This window comes from Manis javanica, chromosome 11 (assembly GCF_040802235.1).
Source record: "Manis javanica isolate MJ-LG chromosome 11, MJ_LKY, whole genome shotgun sequence".
NCBI lineage: Eukaryota > Metazoa > Chordata > Mammalia > Pholidota > Manidae > Manis > Manis javanica.
Window position 1 is genome coordinate 5,056,099 of NC_133166.1, and position 15,714 is coordinate 5,071,812.

The following is a 15,714-nucleotide window of genomic DNA, read 5'->3' on the forward strand; positions in this document are numbered from 1 at the left end:
GCACTTTACTAGGTACTACAGAAGACACGCAGATGAAAAAGACATAGTCCCGACCCTCAAGGTGTTTGTAGTCAATTTAGGAAAGAAGAAATACATCTAAATTGCAGAGCAGTATATAGGAGTTGTTACTAGAATGATGATATATATCAAATGCTAAGGACCTTGGAAGAAGGGAGATCTGATTGAGAGGAATGGAAATTTTAAGAGAAGTAGCTTCTGAAATGGTTAGGAGATTGTGGGAGGTAGTAAATATTTCTTTATGCTGAGTGAATGGTATGAAACAAGGTCCTGGCAGTAGGAAAGCAGTGTGACTTTTTTTTAAACCTTTTTTGTTATTTTGTCATCACTTATAGGTTTTACTAAGTTCTTATTCTAATAGTAATTTATTGATTAAGCAAATAACATTTTAATTGATCAGAAAAGAATAGTATAAACTAAAAAAATTTTTAGGCAAGAATTTGCATTTTATAAATTTAGAATTTCTGCTGTTCTTCCTAGATTATTTTTTTGGTTGAAACTTCTGAGAATGCCTGTTGGAAACTTTTCTTAGGTGAAATTCCTTAGGGAGTTCATGGTACCTCAGTTAATTGGTATTTATCTTACCTGATGATATGCATATTTTAAAACTTGTATGTTTTTTCTTTTTATTAACTTCCACTTAAGTTGATAACCAAAGATAAAATGTTTAATACCCTGATTACATAGACAGTGTCAGTAAATTTCTCTGTCTTACCAGCCTAGCCATATATAATCTTCAACATTGTTCTGAATATCATAGTGGCAAAAAATTGTATTAGAAAATTACTGTTTTTATTACCTTAATGTATACAAAAGTACTTTAAATATCTCATTTAATCTCCATAATAACCCTCTGTATTCCACTTTTAAGTGGCAAAGTTAGGACTTGAGCCAAATATGACTTCAACTAGAAGTTGAATGGAAATGTTGTTTGATTTCTTGCCTGGATTAATTTTCATTTCCCATCTAATGCTAAAAACCATGATGTTGTGATTTTAATAGCTCTTGTTCTAAAATGTTTAAATGTTACAATGTTTACTTTTCAGATTTGTACAAACTCTTATGCATCTTCTGAAAGGAAATATCGGAACTGGCCTGTTAGGACTTCCATTGGCAATAAAAAATGCAGGCATAGTGGTAAGACCTATCTTAGCTTTTCAGTCTTAATTTACAGCAAAATTTGCCACAAGTTAACATCCAGCCTAGTCAAATATAACCTAGCCTACTCAAATATAAAAACTAGATAATCCCTTAGCTACTGTATTGATAAAATTACATGAACTATGATGGTAGTATCTAACAAAAAATGAGAATTACTCTTTTCGTTTCTACTGAATTACTTATTATAATTGATAGAAGATGCTAAAACAGTATTTGATTTTGCCAGGTATGGTTATATCTTACTATTCTGTTAGATTTTCAGGGATTTAAGCAATGTGCTCAGATAAATATATTTATAGAGCAAATTATTTGTATTGATGAAATTTCATAGTGTTTTAGATTCAGAATAAATATATCGTTTTCAGATTCAAAGAAAAATAGTTAAGAAAAGGAATAATTATCTTTTGAAAACAAGTACTCAAAGTATTGCTACAGCCAATTGTAATTATGGAGAATCTTGATGGGAAGAATTCACTTAGAAAGTAATGAAATAATATTTAACTGTTTTTTAACTGTCCAGTTTTCTAAAGAACAGTTTTAACTATCATCGTTCTTCTGCATCTTGACTTTGTCCACCCTAATTTCGAGGAGCTTAAAAATTTCTGATTATAAAAGTATAAACTTTGGCAATATTTTGTCTGTATGTTAATAGTCCAGGTGTCACTTCAATTTTAGTAAGTAAATACTTCTAATTTCTTGTGTATCATTTTTTTAAATAATTATTTTCTTGGCACAGTTCCTCAGACATCATAAGTGCTCAAAAAGCAGTCTATAGAATTGACTGGGGTTGCCCACAATCCCAGATTGATATATGTATTACTTTTTAGTCATTAGATAATGATTCAGAGTTGGATATAATTATAATGGTGGGACACTGATTATCATAGACTTGCCATCTAATGTTAAATATGATGTTGTATTCTATCCTACTTTGTTGCATGTCTCTACTCTATATTCATAGGTTTGAATAGCCAACTTGATAAGATGGAATCATATGTGGCTGTCTTAGGTACAGTAGTTCCCTCTTTATCTATGGTTTCACCTTCTGTGTCTTCACTTACCCGCGGTCACCCGTGGTCTGGAAGCAGCTGATCCTCCTTCTGACCTATTGTCAGAAGGTCAGCATATAGTGGCACAGTGCTACATCACAGTGTCTATGTCACTCACCTCCCTTCATCTCATCATGTAGACATTTTACCATCTCACATCATCACAAAAAGAAGGGTGATAAAATACAATAAGATATTTTGAGAGAGAGAGAGAGAACCATATTCACATAACTTGGAATGTATCCCCCATAGATAAAGGGAGACTACTGTATTACTGATATCCTCTCTGTATTGTTTATTAGTTTTCCCTTATATAAATGACTATTTAATCATTTTGTCCAACAAATATTTATTTGCTGTAAATGAGTAGTCTGTTGTCTCATTGATTATAAGGAAAGTTAATTTTTGTTGAACTTAAATATTTAAACCTTATAATTTTTTTTTTCTCACAGCTTGGACCCATCAGCCTTGTATTTATAGGAATTATTTCTGTTCACTGTATGCACATTTTGGTACGTTGCAGTCACTTTCTATGTCAGAGGTAAATGTGGATTTGTTAAGTCTATTTAATTTATTGTAAAGCAAATGTTGTTCAGAGCATCAGAGTTTTATATTTCTACTGTGCTTTGCAACCAGCAAATATAACAAAAATAAAAAATAATTTGCAGTTAAATTTCCTGTAATCTCTTACATAGACAAGTCTAAGATCATAAATATGGGAAAAGGCAGTATTTCATATGATTGAAATCTAGGCAGGATATATTTACTTCTTTTAAAACAGCCTGATAAGTTAAATAGAATTGTGTCTTGTATTTAGTGTAAATTTTTAAAATTGGAAAAGCTGTATGGAGGAAATGGAGGCAGCACTACCTTTAATTATAGCTTAATGGTCTTCTGTTCATAAGTAACTAGTTTTGGGTATAATGCTTTGGTGCTCTTTGCTGATATGTAGATTGGTAGATAGTAAATAAAATAATATTCTTGTTTCTTTATTTTTGTATTTAAGGTGCTTCTGTTGGACAATGGACCAAACTTTTTATTAATTAAATATTGTCTATTCTAGCAAACTAATCTTCCAGTCTTAACTCTCTTGTTGTTAAATGTTCTTAAAACTTTGGGCAAGTTATTTATGATATTTAAACAATATACTTGAAAAAAAAAGTGGGAGAGAGAAGATAGATAATAACTATCTCATGGACCTATTTTAAGAATTAAATAACATAGTTTATGTGAAAATGTATTGTAAAGCTCTGTACAGTTGTATTAAATAATGTATTCTCACATGGAATAATTTAGGCCTGAACAATGTAATTGATGTTTTTTGGTGATTGAAATATTTAAATCAGTTGTGCACAAATATGGTATTATATGAATTCTACAAATATATAAACTTTAAAAGTAGAATAAAAACTAATATACTGGTAAAAGGACAGATAGGAAATTTTTAAATTTCATGAGACATACTTTAGGAGAAATTCCTGTTAGTGCATAACCCTTCATTAATTCCCATTTATTTTATGTTCTTTTCAAGGCATGGATTTATGAAACAACTTAAAGTTTTTCTTTTTCATAAGCATGTATGTCATTAAATTACAGGTTTAAAAAGTCGACATTAGGTTATAGTGACACTGTGAGTTTTGCTATGGAAGTAAGCCCTTGGAGTTGTCTTCAGAAGCAAGCAGCATGGGGGCGGTAAGTAGTTGCTGTGTTATATATATGTTATCAAAATCATATTAACTTTTAAGTATTTTAATCTTACAAGGTATGTGAATAGAAGTATGATAAAGTTGGGGGAATAAACAATGTTTAGAGGTTGACAGACTTGGGTTCAGATCTCAACTCTACCATTTTTCAATTTTATGACCTGTGTCAAATTTATCATTATGTTTTAGTTTTCTCACTGCTAAATGAGTTCATAATAATAGTTTCTTAACAGGATTATTATAGTAGTTTAAATAAAATGATACTTATAAAGCACCTGGCTAACCTACAACATAAGTGTGTTCAATAATTTTTCTTAAGTACAGAAAAAAAAAATGCTATAATCTCATTTCAAATAAAATTGCAGTGTTTACATGCTCATAAAATATCTGAAGTATGTATTTCAGCATAATATTATTTGGTTATCACATTGTTTAAACATAACTTTATCACTGTTGGACATGGACTTGGATAATTAAAGTCATGAATACAGAATGGGAAAAATAAGCATAGGCAATCAACAGAGTGCTGGCTATGGTACAAATGGTAAGTACAGTAGAAATTAAAAGAAGACAACAGTCGTAGTAGAGTAGTTCATGGTTAAATATGGCCTTGCTGGGGATTTTTGGGAAATCAGATTTATTAATGAACTGCTCAGAGTTCCTGATAATGCTGAGTAGGGGACGGAAGAAAACATAGCCTAGTGCCCTAGGGATTTGCCCCCAGAACCTGTCTTCTTTCTTTTGCCCCAGCATAGAGGCAGCTTTGCTTTTTTTTCTATCAAGGAGTAGCTTTCAGATAGAAGTGGCTGGAGTGATTGTTGGTAGAATCCTCAAGTCAAAGGTGGATCAAGAGATATTTGAGGAAATACTTTAGTGTAATTCATCAGAGAGAAGAAACTTGAATTATTTCTGGGTACCAAGCTTGCTTACAAATGAGATCCTGAAGAACCATGGAGAACTATAGAGTTAGGAAAGAATGGAGATAGGCAAGGGTTCTTCCAGTATCACATGGGAGAAGGAGGGTCTATAGATTTGTAGACTAGATTGACAGCTTGACATTGGTGGTCAAACATGAGACTATAATGAATTAGTAAATGTATGCTACTGTAGTCACTCACTGTGACCAGAACAAAATAGAGAAGTTTGGGCTGTATACTAATAACATGCAAGCAAATTTGTAACTTGATTAGCCACCATACCAAAACAATGCTGATTTGACTGGTGGTATCTCTTCCACAGTCCCATATACTATTTTCTGTATGTGGAATTTGCTGAGTATCTCATTAAAAAGCAAGAACAGGTCTAATCTGCTGGAGAAGTCACTGGGGGTATGATTTAGGGCCATATACCGCCCCCCCGTCCTCTCCCATTCCGTATTCTTATTAGTGATTTGGATAGTAGAGAACATGCTCATCATGTTTGCAAATGACATGCAGCTGGGAGGGCTGGAAGATACACTGTGTTGATCAGAAAAAGATTTTGAGAAGTGGGAGATACAGGATTCATCAAAAGGCTGAAATGTTTTCATGAAATTTTATAAGCAGATAGTCTTGTTTTTATTAAGGTATTATTGATATACACTCTTATGAATGTTTCACATGAAAAACAATGTGCTTACTACATTCACCCATATTATCTAGTTCCCACCCATACCCCATTGTAGTCACTGTCCATCAGTGTAGTAAGATGCCACAGATTCACTATTTGCCTTCTCTATGCTACACTGTCTTCCTGTGACCCCCCCATACCATGTGTACTAAACATAATACCCCCCAATCCTCTTCTCCCTCCCTCCCTACCCACCCTCCCACACCCCTCCCCTTTGATAACCACTAGTCCCTTCTTGGAGTCTGTGAGTCTGTTGCTGTTTTGTTCCTTCAGTTTTGCTTTGTTGTTATACTCCTCAAATGACTGAAATCATTTGGTACTTGTCTTTCTCTGCCTGGCTTATTTCACTGAGCATAATACCCTCTAGCTCCATCCATGTTGTTGCAAATGGTAGGATTTGTTTCTTTCTTATGACTGAATAGTATTCCATTGTGTATATGTACCACATCTTCTTTATACATTCATCTACTGATGGACACTTAAGTTGCTTCCGTATCTTGGCTATTGTAAATAGTGCTGTGGTAAACATAGAGGTGTATATGTCTTTTTGAATCTGACAATCTTTGGGTAAATTCCTAGGAGTGGGATTCCCGGGTCAAATGGTGTTTCTATTTTTAGTTTTTTAAGGAACCTCCATATTGCTTTCCACAATGGTTGAACTAGCTTAGATTCCCACCAGCAGTGTAGGAGGGTTCCCCTTTCTCCGCATCCTCAGCAGCATTTGTTGTTCTTAGTCTTTTCTGTGTTGGCCATCCTAACTGGTGTGAGGTGATATCTCATTGTGCTTTTAATTTGCATTTCCCTGATGATTAGTGATGTGGAGCATCTTTTCATGTGTCTGTTGGCCATCTGAATTTCTTCTTTGGAGAATTGTCTCTTCAGATCCTCCGCCCATTTTGTAATCCGGTTATTTGCTTTTTAGTTGTTGAGACGTATGAGTTCTTTATATATTTTGGATGTTGACCCCTTGTCGGATATGTCATTTACAAATATATTCTCCCATACTGTAGGATGCCTTTTTGTTCTGATGTATAAGCAGATACTCTTAAAACAGGAATAAATGTTAAGAAAATTTTAGTCTTTTAACTTAATGCAACAACTTTTTGTTCAATAATAATTCTAGTTAGATACCGACCATAAATGTATGATTTTTGTAGAAAATAAATATTTTAAGTTTATTTCTTATTTTAAAGAAGTAAAAAGACTGCATGCTACTATAAAATGTTTTAAAATAATTAATGAGAGGAAAATTATATTAACATTTAAGATGCTCTTATTTATTTGTGGATATCTCTTTCAGAAATGTGGTTGACTTTTTTCTGGTGATAACACAGCTGGGATTCTGTAGTGTTTATATTGTTTTCTTAGCTGAAAATGTGAAACAAGTAAGTATTTTTGTTCTCTTACTGAAATCATTTTCTTCCAGTGCCATCATTATAGCATCACATGTCCTCTAAATAAGCCATGGTTGAATATGAAAATGTGTTCCTTTCATAAGTCATGTTCCTTTGCAGATTTTCCTTCAGTTTTCTTTTTTTATGAGTTGGATTTTTACTGTTATAATTGATTTTGCTTTTCTTGCCATTATTTCAGTAATGCCTGTTCTTTCAGATCAGAACAGGGCATAATTGACTGATTCTTAGCTACTTGAAATTTAGATCTAAAACACATACACAGGAGATGTGGGAGCATACTCTTCACAATGATAAAACTTTAGCCAGCAACTAAAAAATGAAGTAAAAAAGTGGGCATTACAAAAATCCAGTAATTATTGCCATTGTCTACGAAGATACTATGTTCAGAAGTGTACGTCGTTCCCTGATTCTCTTCCTATTACAAAGATTTGCTTTAGTGTAGGTAGTGATTTGCAGTCTTTGTAGAGACTGGCTGCCAATTTGAACAAACATGCAAAGCACTGAAATAAAAAAAGCTCCCCTACCAAAACAAAAATGAAGCACATTTCTTTATGTGTTTTTACTAGTAGTTTGCCTTTATTATTCGTACATTACCTGCTGTTCTTTTTTAATCATTATTTTAATCATTAATGTTATTAATTATCCACATGTGCATGGTGCAATAGTAAGCATTATGTTTAGTAATATATAGTACTTGCATTGCAGGTATTTTAATGCAATACTCTTTCTGAAAAACCTGTGTATGGATGGATATATTTAACTCACTTTTCTAAGTATAAAGTATGCTTCATTTTCTGTTTAGACCAAGAATTGGCAAACTTTATTGAAAAGGTCCAGATAACAAGTATTTTCAGTTTTTCAGCTCAGTGGTCTCTGTCTCAACTTAGCCATAGATGACAATATAGAAACAAATAGATGTGGCTGTATTCCAATAAAATCTTCTTTGCAGAAGTAGGTGGCAGGCTGGATTTGGTCTGTGGGCCACAGTTTACTAAAGTCACCAGCTTAGGTTTTTAATGTTGGAAAGGCTCATTGGATCGATCTCTCTTTTATGAATAAGGAGTTGATGCTCTTCATTAGCATTACTTGTACATGAAGTGCTCTTGATTTTACAAGTATTTAATTCCACAAGTTGCTTATTCTTAGGACTACTAACTCAATTTAGAGGCTATTTATTGACAATAACTGATAAGACATACCATTGTACCAGTCAGTTATATAGACTATGATGGAAATCATACCATTCTAGGATTGTGCAACATAGCAGTACTGTATCTTCTCTACTACCTCTTAGAGAGCTACCTACCTACAAGCTCAATTTGAATTTATGAATAATGCTAATAATAATGCCTTATAATCTTATTTATAAGCTGTGGCATATCACAATCTTTATTAACTACTCTGTAATGTGAATACTATATGCATTTTATGAAGAGTAAAGTGAGTCTCCAAAGCATGGATAATGTGCCCTAAGTCATGTGAATTAGGCTGAAATCTAGGTGTCTGACACAGCTGCCACCCAGTGTATTATCATCACCACTGGCAGGACATTTGACAGGATATTGTATGATTTTGGTTGTGTGTGTATGTATAACATAGTGTGTAGGGTGCGTTGGTATGTATGACATATAAAGTACATAAAATAAATGCCTGTGACCTTAGTACTGGTGACTGTCTCCTATGAAATATTATCAGTTGATTCCAAAGTTAAGTGGAAGAATATAACTCATTGGTACATATCTTAAGAAGACCACATAGAAAAAGTAACTCTCTGGGAGGTAAGGGGACTGCCTGCTGTAGAAGGAAAGATGAAAGTCCTTTTGAGGCATAAGTAACATGGAAAAAAAAACATTCAGTTGCACTTGATAAAAATTGAAAGTAACAATGAACACATCCCCTCAACAGGGCAGACAGATGGTCACTGAAAAGCATCACCAGAGATTGCAGTCTCTGTACAGAGGTGCACCTTGCATTTTGATAGCAGTCTCCAATAATAGACACACTAGTTGATAACACCTTACTGTTGCTGCTACTGTTACAGTATGAAATTGAAGGTGCAACATTTCATCAAATCAACAACTTAAGGGTTTAGTTCCCATGTAGATGTGTGATGGGAACTGCTGCTCTGTAGCTGCCACATGGCTGTTCTTGGTCCCATTAAGTCACTATGGACAGGTGACAGGGGGAAGAGAACCATAGTGCTTCCGGTGATTGTGGTTATATTAGCCCTTCTCTATTGTTACTCAAAGATACTCTAGAATAAAGTTCAGACAGATAAAATAGTGTATATGAGGATGAAGAGTAGGGAAGGAATATTACATTAAGAGAAAAAACATGTAGTGAAACCAAAGACCATGGACTTTAGAGTCAGAAGATCTGAATTCAAATCCCTGTGCTGTGCATTTTAACTCGCATATTGGCCGACACGCCCTTATCCCTGGTCAGGCCTCAGTTTCCTTATTGTAAAATGGGAGTAGCAACAAAATCTCTCCTTGTGACTCCTAAACTTCTTGTGAGACCGAGCTGACAAAAGGATGTGGAAGCCTTTGTAAAATGTAAAGCAGTGTATTAATGTAGGATTTTATAGCTTTACTTCTGCATTTTTAGCTTTGATGAAGAACATAACCTGCCTTCAGAATTTCAGCCATTAAATTACTGAATCATTGAAAAGTTAATAAATAGTGGATTTAGTAAATTTTGGCACTAATTGGAAACAACTGAATTTAGTAATTTTATTTTATAATATTTATTTCAGTGTTTTGCATTTTGGTAAACATGTGAGATCATAGGAAGTCCTATTAGATAGCCAATCTCTGTCTCTAGAGGGCACCAAAGGACTCTAATGTTTACCTGAATCTTGCTCTGGGTATGTATTTACATTTTTATTTTATTTTTTAATCCTGATAATTTTTATAACTTTTTCTGCCAAGGAATACCAAATTATTATGAAAGTTTTGTGGTAGAATTAATTTCATAGTCCCAAGCACCTAACAATTCAAACAGCCCTTTTTAAAATAGGTTATGTAACTGCTTTTCCCTTGCAGCTATCCTTGTTAGAGTTTAATTGTAATCATTATCTAATCTAATTATTTGAGGTACTTCTTTGATATAGAGATATTTGGCTATAACTCATTTGGTTACTGAGAAAATTGAATTAACAAACAAAATATGTTCTTAAAGGCCAAGTAATGTAAATGACCAATTTTGCTTCTATTTCAAATTATAGAAAATAATATACAAAGTTTTGATGGCCAATTACAAGATAAATGTGATCTGTGCACTTCTTAAAGGGTGCTTGGTGCAACCTGAGAGTTTGTTAGTTCAGAAGAGTTATAAATTGTCTGTATTACTTAAAACTAGTAGATATGTTCCCTATGGTTTAAGATGATGAGTACCTTTGTAGTGACACTAAATATTGCATATTATGAACTGTAAGAGTGAAATTAAATTAAACACTTGGATTGTTAATCATATCAGATTTTTGTTTTAAACTTCTGACTTGTTAGCCTCTTAATACTTTATTTGAGGAGAGATGTCAAAATGGAGGCCAGATGGCTCTGGGCAGGGCCCCCCTTGCAGTATTGCAGTATTTTGGTCAGGTTAATATATTGCTGACAAAAGCAAGACTCCAGAGTCTTAGGCCTGGACTTGAATCCCAGAAGTACCACTTAATGGCTTCATATTATGTAAGTTTTATGCTCCCTAAACCTGTTTCCTCAACTATAAGTTGAAATTAATACTGTCACCCACCTCACACACTTGTTTGACGATTAAATGAGATGTTGTATATAAAGTATTTAGTTCAGTACCTGACACATAGAAAGTATTCAGAAAATGTTCACTATTATCACTATAGGTTCTGGTTCTTAAAAATGTAGGTAGGTATCCAGAGTCTTGATAAGTCATTGTGTTCAAAGGAGGGTATTATGTTTGGATTTTCACTACTATTTAGATTATAGTATGATCTGCCTCCGCTGTTTTTAAGATTGTTTTAAAATCTTTTATCTGTAATTTCATTTCTATTTTCATAAGTTAGTTTATATGATTAATTGAATCATAGCCATTTTTAAATAAATGGGGCCTATAAATCATTGTACCTCTTTTGAAACTGAATATTGGTTTATAGAAGTGGCTGAATAGATTTTAAGGGAAAGTTGATCTAACTTGTAGAAGTGCTTTGCTCTAGCAAAAATTTTATCTACTGTCTAGCATATAGCCATGCATGAATTTAGTGAATTTTTGATAAATATTTATTAATAGTGATGATAATTTATAAACAATTTCCTTTTAAAACAGTTTTAAAGTTAGGCTGTGATTTCTAAATGTTATTTGACTACTGTATATTTCTAAGAGGTACTTAAGAGCTTGTTTACTGTCCTGAAGAAAATAAACTGGAGTAGAACATCCAGTAGTCATTCTAGGCAAGTATGCTTCCACTTTGATTATTCCCAAAAGCAAATTAAGTGTTTACAGAGGTCATGAGCATCGTAGTCACAAAGCTCCAAAATGAATTAGTAAATGCATCATATATCATAGTGAACCTTCTTTCCCAGTGTGATAAAAGAATTTTATCTTGCAAAGATTATCCTAGTTTAATTATTCTTAAATTTGATACATATATTTCTTGGAAGCTGGAGTATCTTGAAAAATTATAAATATTTTATATATTTTAAAGGAATTTATCATAGAGTATATAGAACCTAGTTTTCTTTATATGTCTCTTTTATGATTATGAGTTGATGGAAGATTCCCCCCTCCCTCTTCCATGTTCTTCTGGTGATCCTGTATAGGTTCATGAAGGATTCCTGGAGAGTAAAGTGTTTGTTTTGAATAGTACCAATTCATCAAATCCATGTGAGAGAAGAAGTATTGACCTAAGAATATATATGCTTTGCTTTCTTCCGTTTATAATTCTCTTGGTCTTCATTCGTGAGCTGAAGAATCTGTTTGTGCTTTCGTTCCTTGCCAACCTTTCCATGGCTGTCAGTCTTGTGATTATTTATCAATATGTTGTTAGGGTAAGTATAACATGTTTTTAACTGTCATGTGTTTCTTGGTAAATAAATTTTTTGTTTACTTTGAAGGTGAAAGTAATGATATCTAAAGACCCCTACTTCATATGTGACACACAGGACATAATCAGTAGAGTTTGGTTTCCTTTTGAGGGAGACTGCTTAGTTAGGCAAGTGTGTGACAGAGATTGAACGCATAGGCTTTGCAGTCAGATCTGGTTTAGAACCTTGGTAATATGCTTATGGGTTTGTAACATTGCTTCAGAAGATACTAGTAACCACCTTATTAGAATTGCTATGAGATTTAGAAGTATGCCTTAATACACTGTCTAGCATGAAACAAAGAACTCAGTGTTTTGTTTATCCCTTTAAGATTTGAGCCAGTCATAAGAGATAGGAGTATAGGTGTAATTTTATAATTCTCTTTCACATTTGAACCTTTATTTGCTGCCGGCACTTCAGGCTACTTCCACTACACTAGTCTGTAGCCTCTTTATCTGAATTTGCAGTAACGGCAACTGATTTCGTTGTCCACTGACTGGGGATTCTTAACCCATTTAACCCATAGAAGAAGTTATTGATGGCATTCAAAGGATCTACAAATCCTTTAAAAATGTTTTCAAGATTGAGTGTTTATGTATGTATATATGCATTTTTTTACTGAGCAGCTATATATAGCTTTCATCCTGCAAAGGGGTCAGTGACTCAAAAAAGATCAAGAATCCCTGTTCTTTTCTTTCCTGATCCAATCCATCTTATATATTGCTGCCTAAGTAATTGTTCTAAAGTCTCTATTAGCAGTTCATTACACACTGTCTTATGATGGGTCTATGTTTCATTTTCCTCTTTCTGAATTCCAAAATCTATAGATTCTTTCTTTTAGTATATGAGAATAAAAGGGGACAGGCAGGAAGAGGATTGCATAGGCTTTCGGGAGTTCATGACCCCTTATCTGAACATGTAAGAGTTAGTGTAGCAGAAGAGGAGGTTCCTTGGGTAGAGTGAACAGTGTGAACCTTGAATAACAATTTAGTGTTGTCAAAAGAGCCAAACACTTTAACAACCTTTTCATTCTGACCCTAGTTTGTATTTTTAGTCATACATCACCATTATATCACACAAATCTACCTGTGCTTCAGATGTTCTAGACCTTTTACTCCCCAAATTAGCCATGTGCTTTTACACTTCAGTTTATTTGTTCATCCCCTTTCCTTGGCCTTGAATTCTACTTCCAATCAGGTAAAACAGATAACGCAGGATGGTGAAGAGAGTAGGGACTAGATTTGGGGTAGCTAAAAGAAATAGACATTGTGGAGCCAGAGACCTTGGGCCAGATGTGCAGTTTGTTTGTTACCAGATAGTGAGAGCTGGAACACACAAAGCCAGAGTCAGGACCATAATTAAAGCCAGAGTCAAGGCATAGGCACAAATAATAAAGATAATGGCAAGTGTCAGTTCAAAGAGTAAAGCACTGAATCAGGAGGGGGGCATAGGAGTACCAGAGAGCCAATACCTACACAGAGTTATAAGATAGCCGAAGTCAGAAACCAGGTATCTTAGAGACTAAAAGAGCAATGAAAACAGTGGAGAATGAATTTTGTTGGACACCGTTATCACTGGTTAATCACTGATTATATGGTTCTTAGCTCAGATGTTGAGTATACTTGTGTATTTCCTGTGGCAGGAGCCCCACCAGTGTGAACAGCCTGGGACTTACAGGTTGAAACAGGTAATCAGAAGCATTTAGCTTGGACAGAATTTGTGGGCATGAGGAAAACACTTGCTTTTGGCAGTGAAATCCTAACAGCTTGGCTACATTTAACATAGGATGCTTAAAGTATTTATTGAAAGAATTATTCACTTTTATAACACATTTGCTTCATGTTGTAAAGCTCAGAAGTGAATGATTTTGCTCTTTCATTTTAAATTATTTAAAGTAAGTAAAATGTAACTTATTTTTTCCCTTTTTTCTCCAGAATATGCCAGATCCCCACAATCTTCCAATAGTAGCTGGCTGGAAAAAATACCCACTCTTTTTTGGTACAGCTGTATTTGCTTTTGAAGGCATAGGAGTGGTAAGAATTTATGTTTTATTATGTTTTAAAATCTTAAGTCAACACAAAGATTTATGTAGTCAGGTTACCTTTAAAATGCATGTTTTTCTTATTTTTTTTATTCCTAGGACATAGTTTGAAGTTTGGTATGATAAACTTGAATTATAGTTCAGTTCTTCCACCAACCGAGTGTTTAATCTTAGATGCATTGCTTAATTCTTTTTTCCTTAATCTGTAAATTGAGGACAGTAGAAAAGAAAAATTTAACATTTTATTATGGAAAATTTCAAACCTAAGCAAAATTTAGAGAATAGTGTAATGAATTATTAACCATAACATATGTGAACATATAACCATATGTTAGCATTACCAACTTCAAAAATCATTAACTCAGGACCAATTTTGTTTATCTCTATTCCATCTATTCTACCAAGCCCAGTTTATATTCAGACAGATGTATCCTTGATGAACATAGATGCAGAAATCTTCAATAAAATATTAGCAAACTGAACTCACCATTACACTAAAAGGATCATATACCATGATCAAGTGGGACTTATTCCAGAGATGCAAGGATGGTTCAGTATGCACAAACCAGTCAACATGATACACTACACTAACAAAATGAAGGATAAAAGTCATAGGATCATCTCAATAGATGCAGAAAAAGCATTTGACAAAATTTAACATCCATTTGTGATAAAAACGCCCAACAAAATGGGTATAGAGCTAATGTACCTCAACACATAATAAAGGCCATATATGACAGGTCCACAGCTAATATTGTAGGCAATGTGAAAAGTTGACAGGTCAGGAATAAGCTCTAAACTCTAAGATTAGGAACAAGACAAAGATGCCCATGCTCACCACTTTTATTTCACATAGTATTAGAAATCCTACCCAGAGCAATTAGGCAAAAAAAATAAATAAAAGGCAACCAAATTGGAAATGAAGAAGTAAAACTGTCATTACTTGCAGAGACATGATTATATATATAGATAATCTTAAAGACTTCACCAAAAACTGTTAGAACTAACAAATGAATTCAATAAAGTTGCAGAGTACAAAGCAAGTATACAAAAACTGATTGTGTTCCTATAAACTAGCAATGGACTATCAGAAAGAGAAATTAAGAAAACAATCCCATTTATAATTGCATCATAAAGGGTAAAATACCTACGAATAAATTTAACCAAGGAGGTGGGAGACCTGTATTCTAAAAACTAAAACACTGATGAATTGAAAACCACACACATAGATGGAAAGATACCCCATGTTCATGGATTAGAAAAATAAATATTGTTAGAATGTTCATATTACCCAAAGCAATATACAGATTCAGTGTAATCCTTACCAGAATTCCAATGGCATTCGTACAGATACAGAACAGTCCTAAAATTTGTATGGAGCAACAAAAATCAAGTAACCAAAGCAACAGTACGAAAGAAGAACAAATCTGGAGATGTCACACACTCATTTCAAGCTATACTACAAAGCTGTACAAACTACAGAACAGTTTGGTATTTGGCATAAAAACAGACACAGAGATCAACAAAACACTAGAGAGCCCAGAAATAAGTCCAAGAGTATATGGTCAATTAGTATGTGACAAGGCAAGAATATACAATGGGGAAAGTATGGTCTTTTCAGTAAATAGTGTTGGGGAAACTGGACAGTCACATGCAAAAGAATGA

The 15,714-nt window shown here is 33.7% G+C and overlaps 1 protein-coding gene across 7 annotated transcripts in view; it reads left to right on the plus strand.

The window, feature by feature from the left end:
- Nucleotides 1-15,714, plus strand: part of SLC36A4 (solute carrier family 36 member 4) — a 66,668-nt gene that overhangs the window by 20,036 nt on the left and 30,918 nt on the right. For 5 of the 7 annotated variants that reach the window (XM_073215893.1, XM_073215897.1, XM_073215896.1 and 2 more), the window contains exons 3-9: nt 1,065-1,155; nt 2,681-2,769; nt 3,825-3,920; nt 6,840-6,924; nt 11,745-11,972; nt 13,651-13,695; nt 13,943-14,041. In XM_073215893.1, the coding sequence (XP_073071994.1) occupies nt 1,065-1,155; nt 2,681-2,769; nt 3,825-3,920; nt 6,840-6,924; nt 11,745-11,972; nt 13,651-13,695; nt 13,943-14,041 (733 nt within the window). The remainder of the gene's footprint in view (nt 1-1,064; nt 1,156-2,680; nt 2,770-3,824; nt 3,921-6,839; nt 6,925-11,744; nt 11,973-13,650; nt 13,696-13,942; nt 14,042-15,714) is intronic. The other 2 variants (XM_073215895.1, XM_073215892.1) reach the window with 1 other exon arrangement.